Below are 18,818 nucleotides of genomic sequence, written 5' to 3'. Positions count from 1 at the left end.
CACAAAAGACAGAGCAACCCTAATGGGCTTCAGAACAGCCCAAGCATCACTGGGTTGGCCGGGGGGGGGGCCTTCGCTGAAATTTTGCAGCTTGCCTTGGAGCACACCAGGATCCCTTCACATCAGTTAGTGTCTTCAAGTCTATGCATCTCACCAAAATCGCTTGCTTGGGATGCTTGAAGGAGCAGCAAGTCATGTTTTCCTTCCCAATTTAGATAACTTTGCAGGCTCAAAGCACCCCCAGAAGAAACTGGAAGTGGAGGGAGAGGCTCAAGGGACGGGAATGGCTCTTTCAGAGAAGGGCGATAGGCTTGTTTCCTTGGGCGCTGATGTACTGGGCAGCAGAGACAGGGTCCAGCGTTGTGTATGTTGTGTAGAGGCCTGTCACTTGCAAGTCTGAAAAGGAGGGGTGGTCAGTGTTGTTGCTGGAGGCAGGGGTGAGGCCAGCAGGGGCCAGGTCGCAGTCAGAGAGGGCCAGAGAAGAGTTGCTGAAAGCACCCAGGCTCTCCAAGTTGAAGCTCTCGTCTTTCATCTCTTCCCAGATGTTACCTTTTCATAAGAGGGACAATGACAGAGGAGTGAACATTGGTGACAGTTCAGCTTGGAGAAGGTGCAAGAGAGGAGGGCCACGAAATGCACCGCTTGCCCATAACCACATTGGCTCTAGTGAGAAGAGGCCCATCTCCCTCCGCGATGAAACCAGCCAGCAGTCCGAAGGAAGCCCATGAGCCATCCCCACCTCAAACCTCATGAGGACCTGCCTAGATCCCCACTTGGACCGGTATCAACCCTCCACAGCTGAGTTCAAATCCCGCATTAAAGAGTTGGAAGGGACCCCAAGGGTCACCTAGTCCAACCCTCTGCAAGACAGGAATCACAGCGGGAGAATCCACCCCCCAGCTCTTCCCCATACCTTGTAGTGCAAAGTCCATGATGCTGGGGTCAAGAGCATCCACCTCTGCGTTCATGTCGGTCATCATGCTGAGGAAATCTGGGGCACGGCTCATCGGATGCTGAGAAAGGGGACTCTGGCTAAGACGGTGCAGCGGGTGCAGCGGGTGCAAGGGAGGGGTCTGTGCAGGAGCAGGTGAATCTGGAGCCATGCATGCTTGCGTCTGGATCTGGCTGTGCAGCGGGAGGGACTGCAGGGAGAGTGTCATGACCGGCTGGGGCTGCAACTGTGAAATACGCCCTGCGGCTGCCGCCATATGGCTCCGCGCGGAAACGTCCTCCTCCAGCTGCTTGCTCACCCGCCTGCAGCTCTCGGGCCGGTCTGTGATGAGCTTGTCCAGCTCCTCTGCAAGGGGAGATTGCCATCGATGAGTGGGGAGTAAAGTCCCTCAGAAGGGGCCCAAAGCTCAAGAAAATATAGAAATTATATCCTTTCATAGCACTATGGCCACATTCACGCAATACCCTTAAAGCGCTAAGACATCTACTTTTCATCTTTGGCTGAAAGGCGGCATATAAATAGATATCAACATAGCATAAAATTGGGAGCCCTGTGCATGGTCTCAAGTGCCTGGGAGGAAAAGTGGACATAAGCTTAAAAAAAATTAAGAGACCAGCTAAATGAGCTGCCGTCTGTGTGGAGGGAGCAGCCTGCCATGCCCGTGGGCATCACCCTCTGTGCATCTCCTGCCCCTGCAGGGGTACGGCAGCCACATCCAGTGATTTTGCCGTTTCTCCCTGCCAGAGAACTATTGGCAGGCAGGGCCCCCCAGGAACCTCCTCAGCCAGGTGCTGGCCTGCTGCTCACCTGGGTTGGCCATGCTCCGGAGAATGGCTGTCAGGTCTTTCCTCTTCCACTTCTGCATCTCCTCTTCCATCTTGTCTATTTTGGCGGGGTTGAGGGCCCACAGGCAGCCTTTGCGGGACGTGCCGCTCATCTTATTCTCCACCTTCTCAAAGCATTTGTTGAGGGACAGGTTGTGGCGGACCGAGTTCTTCCATCCGTCGGGCGCTGTCTGCAAAAGGGAGCAAGGGCACTTCCTCAGGTCATTTAAGAAGAAAAAAGCCCTGTGTCCAGGGGTGGGATTGTGACCTTCAAAGGCAAAGCACCAGTGGGCACTTCCATCAGGCAACATCACTGCTATGGGACACAAACGGGTCCTACATGAACAAAGGTTGCCTTTTACTTTAGAGAAAAGGCAAGTAAGAATGACAGAAGTTTATAAAATTGTGTGTGGTGTTGAAAAAGCTGACAGAGAAAAAGTTTTCTCCCTCTCTCATAAGACTAGAATTCATGGACACCCTATGAAGTTAAATGTTGGGAGACTGAAGACAGATAAAATAAAGGACTTTATCATGCAGCACAGTTAGACTGTGGAACTCCCTCCCACAGGAGGCAGTGATGCTTTACAAGAGCATTGGACAAATTCAATGACTCTCAGCCAGGATGGCTCTGCTCTGCGCTGCAAGGCAAGCCCTGTCTCCCTCACCTTGAAATAGGGGAAGTGCTCCTTCATGAAGCTGTAGATCTCACTGACGGGGAGGCTGCCCGTCTTGCTGTTTTTCAGGGCCATGGCAATCAAGCAGCTGCAAGGAAGAGGAGAAGTCAGAGTCGTTTCCTCCCCGCCTTCCTGTTCTTGCTGCTGCTTCCATTTATATCCCACCTTCTAATCCAAGGAGCAAAAAGGTGGGAGTCCATGGTTCTCCTCCTCATTTTAACCTCACATTTTAACCTGCGAGGTAGGCTTACACTGAGAGACAGCGACTGGCCCCAGTGAGCTTCATGGCTCAGGGGGGAAACTTGAACCTTGGTCTCCCAGCTCTTAGCCCAGCACTCTTGTTCTGGTGGTGCAGAACACTCCCCACCCCACCCCACCCCACCCCACCCCCGCTTTTGCAGACCGTTCCTCCAAGTAATCTCTCCCCGTTTCAGTAACTCCAGAGCACAGTAAGCCCCCTCCCAGGAGTCATCCCTTCTGCATTTACAGGAATTAGGTCCAGTTAAGGACTGTTTTGCATTTTTTCCACAGCGTAAAGTTCTTTTCTCTTTTATGATGGAGAAGTGAGACTGACAGAGGATGTTTACTGTGGGATTGGCGCTGTTTGCGGATGCTGGAGTTTTGCAACACCCACACAACCCGACTGGCATCAGCAGGTGGACCTTGTTTGTTGGTTTGTTTCTCTTTAGCTGGATTGATCCTTAGTGGGGGGGAATCCAGTAAGAGAAAGAGGAAAAAGAAACTCTGCCACTAATTACAGTACGGTTGCACCTTACATTAATTTGACTAGTGCAGTTTCAACCTTGCACAGTTAAAGGCTGACCAGTTGGGACTGTGCAAATTAAAGACACATGAGGTTTAAGTGTGTTGATTCCCAAATTAAGCCCCCCACCTGGAAGCCCTTTGGAAGAGCAACTCGCTTCAGCTGCAGTTGCTGAGTTTGGGGCAGAGACTTCTCTGGGGATAAGAAGGGCAGGTGCAACGGGCAGGTCCCTGGCCCTGTCTCCCAGGTGTGCCTGGGCAAAGTGTGTCCCTTCTCACCTGTAGGAGTAGATAGGCTTGGGGTAAGGCTTTGCCTGCTGTTCCTGGGTGCTGTGAGGAGCCAGGCGGGGGGGCTGCGAGTATTGAGGCTGCGTCCCATAAGAGGTGCTGTAGATGGTTGTGGGAGGGTACTGGGGTGGGGTGGGGAGGGGAACAGGAGAGCGGAGGGGGGAGAAAGGGGGGAAAGTTTCAGCTCTCTCTGCAATTAAAGAGAGACTTTAAAGACCTTTTCCTTCATCATAAGGGGTGGGGAGAGGAGGATACCAAGACACAGATAGAACTTATAACATTACATACATGTTAGCCTGGACTGAGAGGTGACATGATAGCCAAAAGTCTGGATTAAGTCTCTGGACTTATATTTGGATTTAAATCTAGACCTCTTTCTTCAAAGCCAAATCTTTAGATTAAATCTCTGGATTTAAACCTGGGCCTCTTGCTCCAAAATCAAGGACTGAACCCCACTTTCGTTTGACCCATATTTTGACCATATTGTGTACAAATTCCTCTCCTGAGACTGAGAGCTTTTCTCATTGTTCTGCTGCTGTACCTTATGAAAATCCAATCTTACCCACTGAATCTGAATTTATCAGATGTGCTGGAAATCCAGAGAGAGATTGACTGAGCTTCAGTTCAGTGGCTAAGACTGAATTTCCGCAAGGCACAGCAGCCAAACGACGAGAAATGCCCCCAGACCCAGGGGAATTAATTGGGACACAATATGATCAAAATACGGTTCAAGTGAAAGTGTGGATGAGCCCCCACCTCTGCATTAAATTGGGCTTAAATCTCTGGATTGCAATCTGAGCCTCTTGCTCTGAATCCAAACACACGCTGCTTCTTCGTCCACCACCCACCCACCCACTGTGGCACCCTGCCATGCTTTCAAATAAACCCACAGCAGATCAACTTGGGTCACTTGCCCTCGACTTGGCTGCGCTTCTTTGTTAAAGTTGTTTTACGTCCCCTTAAAGCTCTGTGCCTCAACATACGCCCACCCTCGGGAGCAGGAGATGGTACCTGTTGTGCGTGCTGAGCGATGGTGAACACCTGCTGGACATGGCGGGGCAGAGGAGGGAAGAGGGGGGCCGCCTGCGCTTGCAGACTGGGAGACAGCTGCCCCCCAACCACATACTGGCTTATCTCCTGCCAAAGGAAAGAGAAGAGGAACATCAGTTGCACCAGGTCAGAAATGCCTCCTTGGCCAGGAATGGGAAGGGAAAGGAAGTGCTTACATTGGCACCGTGAGACGAAACGGCGTTCAGTCCTCCCAGAAAGCCTTGAGGCAAGCTGGCCTGGATGTGGATAATTGCTCCAGGAGTCCCTGCGGTGGCATGCAGATTCCCTGGCATAGACCCTGCTCAGCAACGGGAGAGACACGGGGCGTTGTGAGTCTTCCTGTGTGTGTGCAGATGAAACCACGCCACTCGCACACGCGAGAGAAGTGCCAGCACATGTAGGCTCAGCACCCGAGGCATGCACAGAGGCAAAACAAATGAATAAATCTGCAGGGGGGTCCCCACCCCCTGAAAGGGCTCCCATAACAGTGGTGTTGATGGAGCAACTCAACATCCCCGCGAAAGACCTACCTGTCTGCTGCAGCTCAGCGTTCTGGGAGCTGAGTCCATAATCCATCCTTTCGCTGGCCATTTGTTGCAGCCGAGGGACGTCCACGGAAGTCAGCCAGGACAGGGACTGTAAGTCACCGGGGAGGTCGTCTTCACCCAGTTGTGAAGGGTCAGAAGCCAAGAGTCTACAGAGCGGGGAAATAAGACGCTCAGGTGAGAGACTTAGGATGGGCTTCTTCCCAATAGTCTACAACACGGCCCTGATTCACACAGCATGGGCCCAAAGCCACGTCTGGGAATCCGAGAAACTGCCGTGGGCACCACAAAGCACCCTAATTTTATTAAATAAAAAATAAAGTTTAGAAAGCTTTAACCTGTACTTATGCTATTTCTAACTTTCTGAAAGTGTTTAATTATTGTTGTGTTTAATTATTGGTATCTGATGAAGTGTGCATGCACACGAAAGCTCATACCAAAATAAAAACTTAGTTGGTCTTTAAGGTGCTACTGAAGGAATTTAATTATTATTGCTAATTCTTATTACTGATTGCTTCATTGTTTTATCTTTATTGCAAACCGCTTTGAGGTTTAAGTGGTTTGTACTTAAAAAAATAAAATAAAATAATTCTCAGATGAGAGGCTGGCGATGGTCAGAACCCCCACTCCCCACAGACAACAGGCAAAAACATCACCATCTGGGGTGGGGGATCATAATTAAAACACAGGTAACAAAGAAAGGTAACTCCTTCATGGATCACTGCCTTCTCCTGGCAAAGGAGCTTGAATAACTCAGAGAAGCTATGAGCTATGCCGTGCAGGGCCACCCAAGATGGACAGGTCATAGTGGAGAGCAGGGGTCCCCAGACTATGGCCCAGGGGCTGGATACACCCCAAAGGCCTCATTTATCCGGCCCCGCCACCTGCTGCCACCGCCCACTCTTACCAGCATGGCTGCCCACTTCCGGATCGAAAGAGGACCGGAAATAGCTTTCACGCATGCGCAAGCGTAATTTTCGGTGCACTTTCGGGTTGGAGGAGGACCGTGTGCATGCGCACAAGCTATTTCCGGTCCTCCTGCGACCCAGAAGTGCAACAAAAATAGCGTGTGTGCATGCGTATGGGCGCGCGCCTCCGCCCCCTGGCCCAAAGCGCGGTAAGTATGGGAACCCCTGGTGGAGAGTTTTGACTAAACGTGATCCACCTGGAGAAGGAACTGGCAAGCCACTCCAGTATCCCTGCCAAGAAAACTCCATGGACAAAGACAATAGGCATATAAAAGTTATGACGCTGGAAGATGAGTCCCTCAGGTTGGAAGGCGTCCAACATGCTACTGAGGAAGAGCGGAGGACAAGTACAAGTAGATTCAGAGCTGATGAAGCAGCTGGGCCAAAGCTGAAAGGTCGCTCAGTTGCGGATATGTCTGGAAGCGAAAGGAAAGTCCGATGCTGCAAAGAAAAATATTGCATAGGAACCTGGAATGTAAGAACCATGGATGGAGGTAAGCTGGATGTGGTCAAAAATGAGATGGCAAGAATAAATATTGACATCCTGGGCATCAGTGAACTAAAATGGAAGGGAATGGGCGAATTCAGTTTGGATGACTATCATATCTACTACTGTGGGCAAGAATCCCGTAGAAGAAATGGAGTGGCCCTCATAGTCAACAAAAGAGTGGCGAAAGCTGTACTGGGATGCAATCTCAAAAATGACAGAATGATCTCGATACGAATCCAAGGCAGACCCTTTAACATCACAGTAATCCAAGTTTATGCACCAACTACCGGTGCTGAAGAAACTGAAATTGACCAATTCTATGAAGACTTACAGCACCTTCTAGAAATGACACCAAAGAAGGATGTTCTTCTCATTACAGGGGATTGGAATGCTAAAGTAGGGAATCAAGAGATAAAAGGAACAACTGGCAAGTTTGGCCTTGGAGTTCAAAACGAAGCAGGGCAAAGGCTAATAGAGTTCTGTCAAGAGAACAAGCCGGTCATCACAAACACTCTTTTCCATCAACACAAGAGACGACTCTACACATGGATATCACCAAATGGGCAGCATTGAAATCAAATTGATTACTGTATATTCTCTGCAGCCAAAGATGGAGAAGCTTTATACAGTCAGCAAAAACAAGACCTGGAGCAGACTGTGGCTCAGATCATCAGCATCTTATAGCAAAATTCCAGCTTAAACTGAAGAAATCAAGGCCAGTGGAAATGATGATATTCCAGCTGAATGATTTAAAATTTTAAAAGATGATGCTGTTAAGGTGCTACACTCAATATGCCAGCAAGTTTGGAAAACTCAATAGTGGCCAGAGGATTGGAGGAGATCAGTCTACATCCCAATTCCAAAGAAGGGCAGTGCCAAAGAATGCTCCAACTACCACACAATTGCGCTCATTTCATATGCTAGCAAGGTTATGCTTAAAATTCTACAAGGCAGGCTTAAGCAGTATGTGGACCGAGAACTCCCAGAAGTGCAAGCTGGATTTCGAAGGGGCAGAGGAACTAGAGACCAAATTGCAAACATGTGCTGGATTATGGAGAAAGCTAGTAAGTTCCAGAAAAACATCTACTTTTGCTTCATTGACTATGCAAAAGCATTTGACTGTGTTGACCACAGCAAACTGTGGCAAGTTCTTAAAGAAATGGGAGTGCCTGATCACCTCATCTGTCTCCTGAGAAATCTCTATGTGGGACAAGAAGCTACAGTTAGAACTGGATACGGAACAACTGATTGGTTCAAAATTGGGAAAGGAGTACGACAAGGCTGTATATTGTCTCCCTGCTTATTTAACTTATATGCAGAATTCATCTTGGCAATGGAATTGTTGAATACAAAGATAATTTTTTTAAGATGTATAATTTATCATTTATTGTTGGAATAGCATACTAAATATGAACAAGTGAAATCGGTGATGATTGGGCAAGAGATGTAGGGCACAATATTATGTTTAACGACTGGGAAAGATTGTGGTAAATAGGTATGAAATTTACTGCATGCAATGTATTGAAAGAATATATGATGGAAATTATGTATACGTGGTATTTAACACCTGTTAAACTTGCAAAAATGCATTACATGTCAGATCATAAATGTTGGAAATGTAAGGAGAAAGTAGGTACCTTTTACCACATGTGGTGGACTTGCCCCAAGCTAAAAGACTTCTGGGAAAAGATCTATAATGAGCTGAAAAAGGTGTTGAAATACACATTTCATAAAAAAACCAGAGGCCTTTTTGCTTGGAATTGTTGGAGAAGAAATTAATGTTAAAGATAGAACGTTCTTTTTGTATGCCACAACAGCAGCTAGATTGTCAATAGCTAAATTATGGAAGACACAAGAGACATCAACAATTGGCAGATGAAGACGATGGAATATATGGAACTCGCCGAGATGACTGGGAGACTCCACGACCAAGATGAGGAGAAGATGGGAGAAATGTAAAATTACCTTAGGGATATGCATTTATAAGATGAACCTGCTAAAGAGGTTGACAGAAAAGGAAGCTCAGAAGGTGGGACCAAGGGAAGTCCCCTCAGGATGGAAAATAAATAAGATAGTAAGGGTTAAGGAATTTTTTTTACTTCTGTTTATTGTTTTTTATTTGTTTTCTGATTTTATTGCTTGTTTGTTTTTTATTGTATTTTAGTTATTTGTGTATTGTTTGTGTTTGTGTATTTCCTGAAAAATGAATAAAAAGTGTAGAGAGAGAGAGAGAGAGAGAGAATTCATCATGCAAAAGGCTGGACTGGATGAATCCCAAACTGGAATTAAGATTGCCGGAAGCAATATCAACAACCTCAGATATGCTGATGACACAACCTTGATGGCAGAAAGTGAGGAGGAATTAAAGAACCTTTTAATGAGGGTGAAAGAGGAAAACGCAAAATATGGTCTGAAGCTCAACATCAAAAAAACCAAGATCATGGCCACTGGTCCCATCACCTCCTGGCAGGTACAAGGGGAAGAAATGGAGGCAGTGAGAGATTTTACTTTCTTGGGTTCCATGATCCTGCAGAATTATTGTGAGTTTTTTTAAAAATAAAAATCATAAGGCCAACAGTAGAAAATTATTGGATGACAAGTCATGTCATGTGAGCAGAACTGATATTACATTTTCCAAGGGAGGTTTCCTTAAACAATAAAAATTCTGTTAGTGCTCATTTTTCTGGTTTCCATAGAACCAAAGAATCAGAGAGTTGGAAGGGATCGGATCCCAAGGGTCCTCCAGTCCAACCCCCTGCACTGCAGGAGTAACAGCTAAAGCACCCCGGCAGATGCCCCCGCCCCCAACCACTGTTTAAAAAGAGTCTACCACCTTTCGAGAATCATAGAATCACAGAATCATAGAATCACAGAATCATAGAGTTGGAAGAGACCACAAGGGCCATCCAGTCCAACCCCCTGCCAAGCAGGAAACACCATCAAAGCATTCCTGACAGATGGCTGTCAATCCTCTGCTTAAAGACCTCCAAAAAAGGAGTCTCCACTACACTCCTTGGCAGCAAATTCCACTGTCGAACAGCTCTTGCTGTCAGGAAGTTCTTCCTAATGTTTAGGTGGAATCTTCTTTTTTGTAGTTTAAATCCATTGCTCTGTGTCCGCTTCTCTGGAGCAGCAGAAAACAACCTTTCTCCCTCCTCTATATGGCAGCCTTTAATATAATTGCACATGGCTATCATATCACCCCTTAACCTTTTCTTCTCCAGCCTAAACATGCCCAGCTCCCTAAGCCGTTCCTCATAAGACATCGTTTCCAAGCCTTTGAAAATTTTGGTTCCAGGTGAGGTCAGACCAGAGCAGAATACAGTGGTACTATTACTTCCCTTGATCTAGATGCTATACTCCTATTGTTGCAGCCCAGAATTGCATTGGCCTTTTTAGCTGCTGCGTCACACTGTTGACTCATGTTTGTGGTCTACCAAGACTCCTACTTTTCACATGTACTGCTCTCAAGCCAGGTGTCACCCATCCTGTATTTGTGGCTTTCATTTATTTATTTATTTGCCCTAGTGTAGTACTTTACATTTCTCCCTGTTCAAATTCATCTTGTTTGCTTTGGCCCAGTTCTCTAATCTGTTGAGGTCATTTTGAAGTGTGATCCTGTCCCTGGGGTCACGCAATTAAAAGATGCCTGCTTCTTGGGAGAAAAGCAATGACAAACCTAGACAGCATCTTAAAAAGCAGAGACATATAGTTAAAGCTATGGTTTTCCCAGTAATGATGTATGGAAGTGAGAGCTGGACCATAAAGAAGGCTGATCACCGAAGAATTGATGCTTTTGAATTATTGTTCTGGAGGAGACTCTTGAGAGTCCCTGGACTGCAAGAAGATCAAACCGATCCATTCTTAAAGAAATCAGCCTTGAGTGCTCACTGGAAGGACAGATCCTGAAGCTGAGGCTCCAATACTTTGGCCACCTCATGAGAAGAGAAGACTCCCTGGAAAAGACCCTGATGTTGGGAAAGATTGAGGGCACTAGGAGAAGGGGACGACAGAGGACGAGATGTTTGGACAGTGTTTTCTAAGCTATGAACATGAGTCTGGCCAAACTGCAGGAGGCAGTGCAAGACAGGAGTGCCTGGCGTGCTCTGGTCCATGGGGTCACGAAGAGTTGGACACAACTATACGACTAAACAACAACAATAACAAAGAAAACAAAAAACAGGCAACCTCTCCCAACACCAAATAAAAAAAAATCCTCCATTTTTTAAAAAAAAGTAAAAAGAAAATACTGGGAGGAGCAAAGGGTCTGGGTGGGCATGAAGGGGGTGTCTGAGGGCTCATGGTGCCCATGGGCACCACATTGGGGACCCTGGCCATACAGTGTTCAATATTATTTCACTCCCAAGTACATTAATGAAAGTAAAAATCCCATTTCACCTGTGTGCACAAAAGTACTGAAACCTAGAATCACAGTGTTCCAGCGGTATTTGCCACACTTGGCTTAAGAGGAAACTTTTTGCAGATTGAGCATGAATTTTTTTTTTCTGTTATCTAAAATAAGATTATAGATGCCTTTTCTGGTAGACATATGCATCATTGGCTGAAGGCACTGAGCTCACGCCCTAAAATAAATCTGGTATTTGGTACTTGCTCCCTTTGGAATTTTCAAGAGTTTAATACTGCAACTGTTGCAGCCAAGTTAATTCACAGAGCTTTGTGCTCACGTTTCTCAAAAGTGTTTTGCCCTTTTCCTCTGCCAACCTCAAAGCAAAACTTTTTCTTTTTCTTTCTCTTTTTAAGGGCAAGGCTGATTGTCATTCTGCAAGAAGCAAAGGTGACGCCCCTGCCGGCTTCCCCTCCTCCTCCTCCTCCCAGTGCTCTCTTCTTCCTCAGTATTACTCCTTGCCTGCAAGATGGAATAACCCGCCTTGCCATGGCAGGGCTGGTGGAGTTCTGGCCCTGGAAAAGAGCATCAGGTGGTCCCCCCCCTTCCTCCTCTGCCATTGGACAGGCCGTGAGTAAACAGAAGCATCAAATGGTTTAAAACTGGGGAAGGTCCCTGTCGTTTGCAACAGTTGGCCCTGGGCATTGTAAGGCGAGGAGGCATTGTGCTCCAGCGACTGTTGGCCAGGCTGGGGGGTGGGGAGGGCACACGTGGCTGCCTTTTGTTTTTGGTATTCTTGTTTAATTGTTTTCTCCCCCTTTTTACAAACTTCCCATTAATCTGGCTGAATGACAGCCGACACACAAACCCATGCCATCTGGCACTCCAGGGCCCCTGGCAACCCTCAGCTCCCCCCAACAAATAAATGGGGTCAGGTGGGCGGGGAGGGTCAAGACCCACTGCACACGCCTCCTGTCAGCGAGCGCATGGCCCGCCCCCTGCAGCACATGGCTGGATGGGAGCACCATCTCCTTCCCCAGCTCATCTTCCCTGAAGAACAAGCTGCTTTCTGTGGCAGATCTAATGGGTCCCTGTTTGTTCTTCTCCCTAATAAACACTTTCTCAGAAATCCGCCTTGTCTGGAAGGGGAAGGTGCCTGCCCCTTTTCTGTACAAAAGGGCAATATCCTTGCACAACTAGCCTACAGGGTAGACCCCCCCTCTTTCCTGTGTCCCTACTCTGTAATGGAGACAGGGGTTGGCACAGAGTTAGAGGGAAATATAGCTTTGAGAACATGCACTCAAAAACCTTTTAAACTTCTTGAACTGAATGTTATGAACCACCAACCAAGGCTACAGCCAGCTACCCCTGACTAGACAGTACAGAATCCCAGAACTGTAGAGTTGGAAGGGACCCCAAGGGCCATCTAGTCAAACTCCCTACAATGCAGAACCTGCAAGATGGTTGTGTAAATCTCTGTTATGTAAAAGGGGCTGAAGGGAAAACAATGCACAGGAATAAAGCCTGTATTTCTAGCCATTGGATGTTTTGGATTTAGGTGGGTTTTCCATCTGAAACAGGCTTCGGTTCTGCACACTGTGAAAAACAAGCAAGGTGGCTCCGTCTGCCAACCACCCTCCCCTCAACTGATTACCCGCAAGAGCGCAGTCGCCAAGCACTCCCTCCAGGCAATTGGTTCTGTGAGCTCCCCCCCCCCCCCGGGGGCAACTCTGAGCACTGACTCTGCCTAATACCAGCTCAGGCCAGTGGTCCATTGAGCTTGGTTTTGTCAACCTGGGCACATGAACTGCCTAGTGTGGGCATGCACAGCCACAGACTGGCATCCTTCCCTGGAGGGTTTTAAGCAGAGGTTGGGAGGCTGTCTGTCCTGTATGCATTGCAGAGGGTTGGACTAGAGGACCCTCGGAGGTCCCTCCCAGCTCTACCATTCTCTGATTCCATGATGAGCTCTGCAGGGTTTCAGGTGGGTGCTTTCCTCAGCCCTGGCATAAAAGACTACCAATTGAACCCATACTTTCCTCATTGTTACAGGTAGGTAGCCGTGTTGGTCTGGGTCGAAGTAAAATAAAAAAAATTCCTTCAGTAGCACCTTAAAGACCAACTAAGTTTTTATTTTGGTATGAGCTTTCGTGTGCATGCACACTTCTTCAGATACAGTGAAATGTCCATTTCACTGTATCTGAAGAAGTGTGCATGCACACGAAAGCTCATACCAAAATAAAAACTTAGTTGGTCTTTAAGGTGCTACTGAAGGAATTTTTTTTATTTTTCCTCATTGTGTTTGATTTGTTCTTTCAAAAGGCAGAGTAAAAATGCCCCATGGAGCAATGCTCAGCTAATTTCTCTCCCACACTGCCACCCCCATAACTCCCATTCCTGTGCCTGTTTTCATCTTAATCCACCAGTGACTCCAGAAGACAAAGGAAGCAGCTGCATGGCGGGTGTGGGTGTTGAGGACCCCCTGCCCCCCCATACTGCTGGACTACAACACCCATCAGCCCCTGCAGTCGGCCCAGCCAGTGGCCAGGGATGCTGGGAGATGCAGTCTTAACAATGCATGGGGAGCCAAAACAGGTTCCTTCCCCCTGAGGAGGGGGGCTATAGATGTCTCCTCCCGGGCAAGTACACAAACCATGGGGTGCTAATCACCCTTTGCAACGACATATTTCTTCACGGAGAGCAGGTCCCCTGGCACTCCACAGCTGGAGTAGAAACCAGAAGCAGCGGGCTTTATTCCTTCCTCTCACAGGGCTTCATGCATGCTCAACATAATTTTCTCCTAATCTTTTTTTTAATAATAATCATAGGAGGTTGTTGAGAAAAATGTAAAGTCCTATTTCCTCAGATTTGAAATAGAGCAGGGTGTTGTTTTTCTTTCTCTACCGGTAAATCAAAATTGGCCTCCTCTGCCCTATTTACACCTGAAAATTTGTATGTGAAGGATGATTCACCACCTGTATTACGTTACACCGTGCCAGGGACTTTCGTATGTAGAGTTCAGCTGCTTCCCTGCCCTGGTCCAATCACACCTGATAGAGCCACAGAGCAAAGTCATCCCCGATCCCAGCAAAGCCGGCCAGAGCAGTGACTTGGGGAAGTGGGCGTACTCGGGACTGGGGGTCCTCCACACTCCCCTTTGCTCTGCATTTCTAGGCACAGGTCCATGATTTCGTGTCCAAGCACTTCTTTCTTTTTGCCCTGGTGCTTTCCCCGCAAAAGCCTGCTCTTTACTGCTGAAAACAATTCTGCAGAAAACCGAAACTGAAGTTTGCTCCGATTCAGTGATAAAGATTGGGTTTACCTAGGGAAAGCAGTGGGGCAAAAAAACCACAAAGCTTTAAAAGTGCTTGGACACAGACCAGAAAAGCACAGGCAGGACTAAAGGGGCCTGTGGAGTCATATTTACTGAGACACAGAAGCGCACAAGTGTGGTCCTGGGTGCCATCTGGGGGCTGCACATCTAGTGGTTAGAGTGTCAGACTAGCACTCGGGAGACCAGGGCTAGAGCCCCACTCAGCTATGAAGCCCACCGGGCTCTGAGCCCAACCTACCTCGCAGGGTTGCTGTGGGGATTAAGTGAGGAGGGGGAGAACCATGTGACCATCTTGAGGTCCTTAGGGGGCAAGGTGGGATATAAACACAATTAACTATAAGATGAGATGAGATGAGATGTCATTGTGGGCCTGGCCATGCTTGTGTCTGTGCAGCGCTCTCCCTTATCAGGTGCGTGCATTGTAGCACTTGGGACAAAGGCTAGTTCTTAACATTTAAGCATCACAGCATCTATCAAACCAGGCAACAGTGAGCAGTTTCAGCACAAAGGTTTGATGGTCAAAGCATTTGAAGGCCTCTCAGATCGGTCTTTCAAAACTGCTCCTCTCTTCCTTCACTCCTTTTCATTCTCCTCCCCACCCCCTCCTTTAAAATACTATATTGGAAACCGGGTCTCTTCCAAGTTCCGCAGCCCAATGGAAACATTTCAAGGGAGAGAGCAGTGTGTTCTCAGCACAATCCCAGCCTCCCGCTCACTAATTGGGGGCCATTTCCTTCCCATTTTGTGGAGTCTTCATGCCCCCCCCCCATGGAGAACTCGGGGCTGCAGGTTCCAGTCGCGGGCTGCAGTGACAGCAAGAGAGTAAACAGACCTGATAGAATCTGACAGGTCCATTCTCTTCTTAAAATCAGTCAGTCTGAAAGATTTTCTTTTACATAATCCAATGTGCTTTCTCATGAAGTAGAACAAATGCTACCATGCACTTTGGGGTACAATCTAGGGTTTTTTAAATACACTTTTACCGCTTTTAAATGGGGTTGGGCAATTTAGTTTAGAATACACAATAATAAATTACAGCATTATGTTTTACAAACTTTGGGAACTCAGTTTGTACAGGGGAAAAAGTTTCAATAATAGCACACATGCCTGTTTTTTTTAAGGTATTATGTTCAGCATGATCACTTAGAAATAAGTTCCACTTCAATTTGTGGAAAGCTTATATCTACAAACAAAAATGATATTTATTTTCCTTCTGCCTTGAATTCAAAATGATCTCACCCACTCAAAAACAATAAAGTTATTTGCAAAATCTACCAGCAAGGCATATATAGGTTACCTACAACTTTTATTTAGCAATGAAATCCATCCTTTACAAATGCCAGGATATGTCAAGAGTCCACCAGACGAAAAAGCAGCATAAAGGGTTCCACAAACCTTTTCCCCATGGAGCTTCAGAGAATGTTGCTTGTGGAGCAATGAAAGGCTAGAACAGGAATGTTTGCCGTGGGAAAGGGTGTCTAAAAGTAGTACCTGCCCAAAGCTTAAGGGTAAAAGAGCCTCCAGCAGAGAGGGAAGGGGGCTTCCCAGTCACCCATTCCAAATGCAAAAAAAGTTGGGGAGTTTTAAAAAGTGCATTTGAGTAGGTTACCCGATGGTAGATTAATTGGTAGGAGCTTCATACCACGGTATAAAATGTAACCCAGTTTAACCCAAAATACAGCAAGGCAACAATGCTTTGGGATTACCAGGGGGGGCGTGGCTGTTGTTGTTGTTGGTGGTGTGTGTGTAAGAGAGAGAGAGTTATTCTGCCTCCTATCACATGGTAGGATGCAATAACATTTTAGAAAGCTGCAGTCCTTTGTTTTCCTGTAAATAACTACAGAAGGTGACAGGAAAGCAGGGCACATTAAGAAGTTTCTAAAATTCAGAACTATGTGGAGAGAGAGGGAACCTTTTCCGCCTCTTTTGTGATACTAGAACTTTGGGTCACCCATTCAAGCTTTTTAGCTGCAGATTTACAGCAGACAAAAATTACAAACACCACATGTAATTTAACTTAGGGAATTTGGTGTAGTGGCGGGAAGTTACAATGTGGTGATTGGCCACTAACTGATATGGCTGCAAAGGGAAGTCAATAAGTTTCCAGAGAAGGGCATGATAGCTAAGTGGGATCTTTCAGAGGAAAGATCTAAGATGGTAGGTGCAGATGACTGGAGGAGGCCATAGCCTTCATTCCCTGAAGGCAAGAGCCCAAAGGCGTCTGCCCAACTGGCCACCCTGGGTCTACTCGTGTGGATGCAAGGCTGATTTCAAGCCTGAGTGCTGTTGGAGCAGGGCCAGATGGAGCCCCCCCCCCCCGCTCAGGGCACATCTGGGCTGAGGGAGGGAGGGGGAAAATTCCTTTCCCCTAGACTATGGTCTCATTCAGCAAGACGATTCTTAGACGCTCAACATTCAAAGCGTATGGATGGCTGGCATTAGCTTCCAAACTGCCATGGCACATGCTGGATAAAGTATGGGGTTTAAACTAAAGAAATACAAATACACACACACACACACACACACACACAATTGGGTTTTATAAACTAGAATAATGTTATACAAATAAGTATACCAAGTTTTCTCGTGTCATTTGTATGAACACTTGAGTCTTCGGTAAAACAGACGGAGGCCAGAATGTGTCTGTGATTTTGCTACGTGTCAAAGACACCAAATCTCTGATACACACAGAACCCGCCATTCATTTCAGTGGAAGGGCTGAACCGTGTTTGCACACCAAGGCGTGTTTGGCATTTACACACGTCCAGAAACCATTTGAGGGGGACACAAATCCCCAGTAGCACCTACTAAAATGCTCTGCCCAGGTTCCCAAGGGAAGGGCCCAGGAACAAAAGGGAAGAGATAAATAATTATTAACCATTAGTTACTGAGCACATCCTAAGATGCAGGAAATTGCCAGGCTGGAGAGCTAATTGAAAAGCAAAGGTCTAAATGCAACAAGGGCCAATGTGAAATTGATTTGTGTGCACGGGGGCAAATGACACTCAGAAGAATGTTTCAGAGGACATTAAGAAAGAAAGAAAGAAAATGCTCACCTATATTCTTGTGGAGAAGGGTGGTGGCTTTGCCCTGAATTTCGAATGAGGCCAGACATGATTGAGGTGATATCACTTTCTATCATTTCCTACATGGAAAGAAGGGGAGAGGGGCCACATAGGTATGACAGAACTACCCAGTATTTCAACAAATAAAGAACTAGCCTCCTAATTGTTTAAAATGCTATATATGATGACACCAAAATCTTACACATTTTGCTTCAGAAGATTTTTTTCCTTGGATTTTTTAAAATATATATATAAAAAACCTTTAATTTTTTATTGTTGATGCTTAATGAGCAAACACTAGTATATAATGAGGGGGAAATCCCACCATTATCAAGTGGATAAATTTGGGATAAACAACATTTTGCAGCCTTATGTGGAAGTCCAAATTCAGTAAGTTTTAGACAGGACCATGTTCTTCTAGACTTTCCAAGCATTTTGGCTGTGAGTGTAGGCCTACTCATCATACCTATAGAGAGAGAGAGCAGCCTGACCTTGCACATCTACTCAGAAATGCAGCCCACTGGACTCAAGGTGGGCTTAGCCTTATTTTCAAAAGTACAACCCACTGAAGTGAAATAATTGCTCAAAAGAAAACAAGCAAATAAATAAACCCGCTGATAGCAGAAGTGGGTGAAAATAAAAGAAGCCATAGCAACTGACAAGTTTGGGCAAGAGATCACTCCAGCACGTTTTATCCCAATACCACTTTGTTTTCACGGGGAGGAAGGCGAAGCTGGTCCAAGACCCCCTTTTGCCCCCTCCCGGGTCCCTGGCTCCCCACCTGCAGGATCTCTTTGGGGGGCCCTGCGGCTTTTGCACCCCCCACCTCCTGCAGAGGAGGCGCCCTGCCCTGGGCGAGGGGGGGGGAGGCAGGTACCTGCACGACGATCGCGGCGGCTGCTGCTGCCCCGGGTGCCCGGCTGCTCCTTTCGCCCCGCGAGCTGCGCTCTCCTCCTTTCCTCGCCAAACCGTTTTTAAATTTCCCTCTCGGGGAGCTGTCCAGCCTGGAGCATGCGCAAAAGAGGCGGACCGGCCGGCGGGCGGGGGGGGGGGTCTTGCAAGCGGGAGGGTCAGCGACGGGGCAGCTCCACGCAGGCGGCGCAGCTGCGCCCTCCTGTCGCCCGCCCCGGGGCCTCCGCTGCGGCTCACAGCTCCTGCTCGCAACCGGCGGGCGGGCCAACTGCGCAGGCGGTGGCGGGGTGCGGAGGGAGCAGCCTTGGCGCCCGCAAAAAGTTCGCCAATTGCGCAGCTTCGCCGTGGCGGGACGAGGGGGTCGTGGCAGCGCGAAAGCCGCCCCCGGCCAGCCCCCGAGTCGCGCTTGCCCGCCAGGGAGCCAGGGAGCCCGAAGGCAACGCGCGGAGTCTCTGGCCGCGAGGAGCTTCCAGTCGCCCCCGAAATGCGGCTCTGCAACAGAGGCTGCCTGGCCCGCACCCCCCCCCCCGCAGGAGCGCGCGGCGGGACAAGGGCACCGGCGCCGCGAGGAGCAGCGCAGCGCCGCCCTGGGCGGGTGGGCGGGCCGGC

General features: G+C 47.7%; 2 protein-coding genes across 2 annotated transcripts in view; one reads left to right on the top strand and one right to left on the bottom strand.

Annotated features, from left to right (window-relative positions):
- Positions 1–292: 292 nt before the first annotated feature.
- Positions 293–17,374, bottom strand: FOXN4 (forkhead box N4). The gene is made up of 9 exons (XM_035134381.1): positions 17,289–17,374; positions 5,081–5,244; positions 4,727–4,848; positions 4,512–4,634; positions 3,492–3,622; positions 2,442–2,538; positions 1,760–1,967; positions 914–1,297; positions 293–549 (listed from the first exon to the last, which is right to left on the bottom strand). The coding sequence occupies exons 1-9, from the start codon at positions 17,372–17,374 to the stop codon at positions 293–295; spliced, it is 1,572 nt and encodes a 523-aa protein (XP_034990272.1).
- Positions 4,558–18,818, top strand: part of MYO1H (myosin IH) — a 107,700-nt gene continuing 93,439 nt past the window's right edge. Inside the window, exon 1 of the mRNA XM_035134371.2 lies at positions 4,558–11,528. Within this exon, the coding sequence (XP_034990262.2) occupies positions 11,103–11,528 (426 nt within the window). The 5' untranslated portion in view covers positions 4,558–11,102. The remainder of the gene's footprint in view (positions 11,529–18,818) is intronic.

The sequence above is a fragment of the Zootoca vivipara genome, chromosome 13, assembly GCF_963506605.1.
Source record: "Zootoca vivipara chromosome 13, rZooViv1.1, whole genome shotgun sequence".
NCBI classification, from domain to species: domain Eukaryota; kingdom Metazoa; phylum Chordata; class Lepidosauria; order Squamata; family Lacertidae; genus Zootoca; species Zootoca vivipara.
Note: the sequence above shows the minus strand (reverse complement) of the source record. Positions and strands in the feature narration are given on the sequence as shown.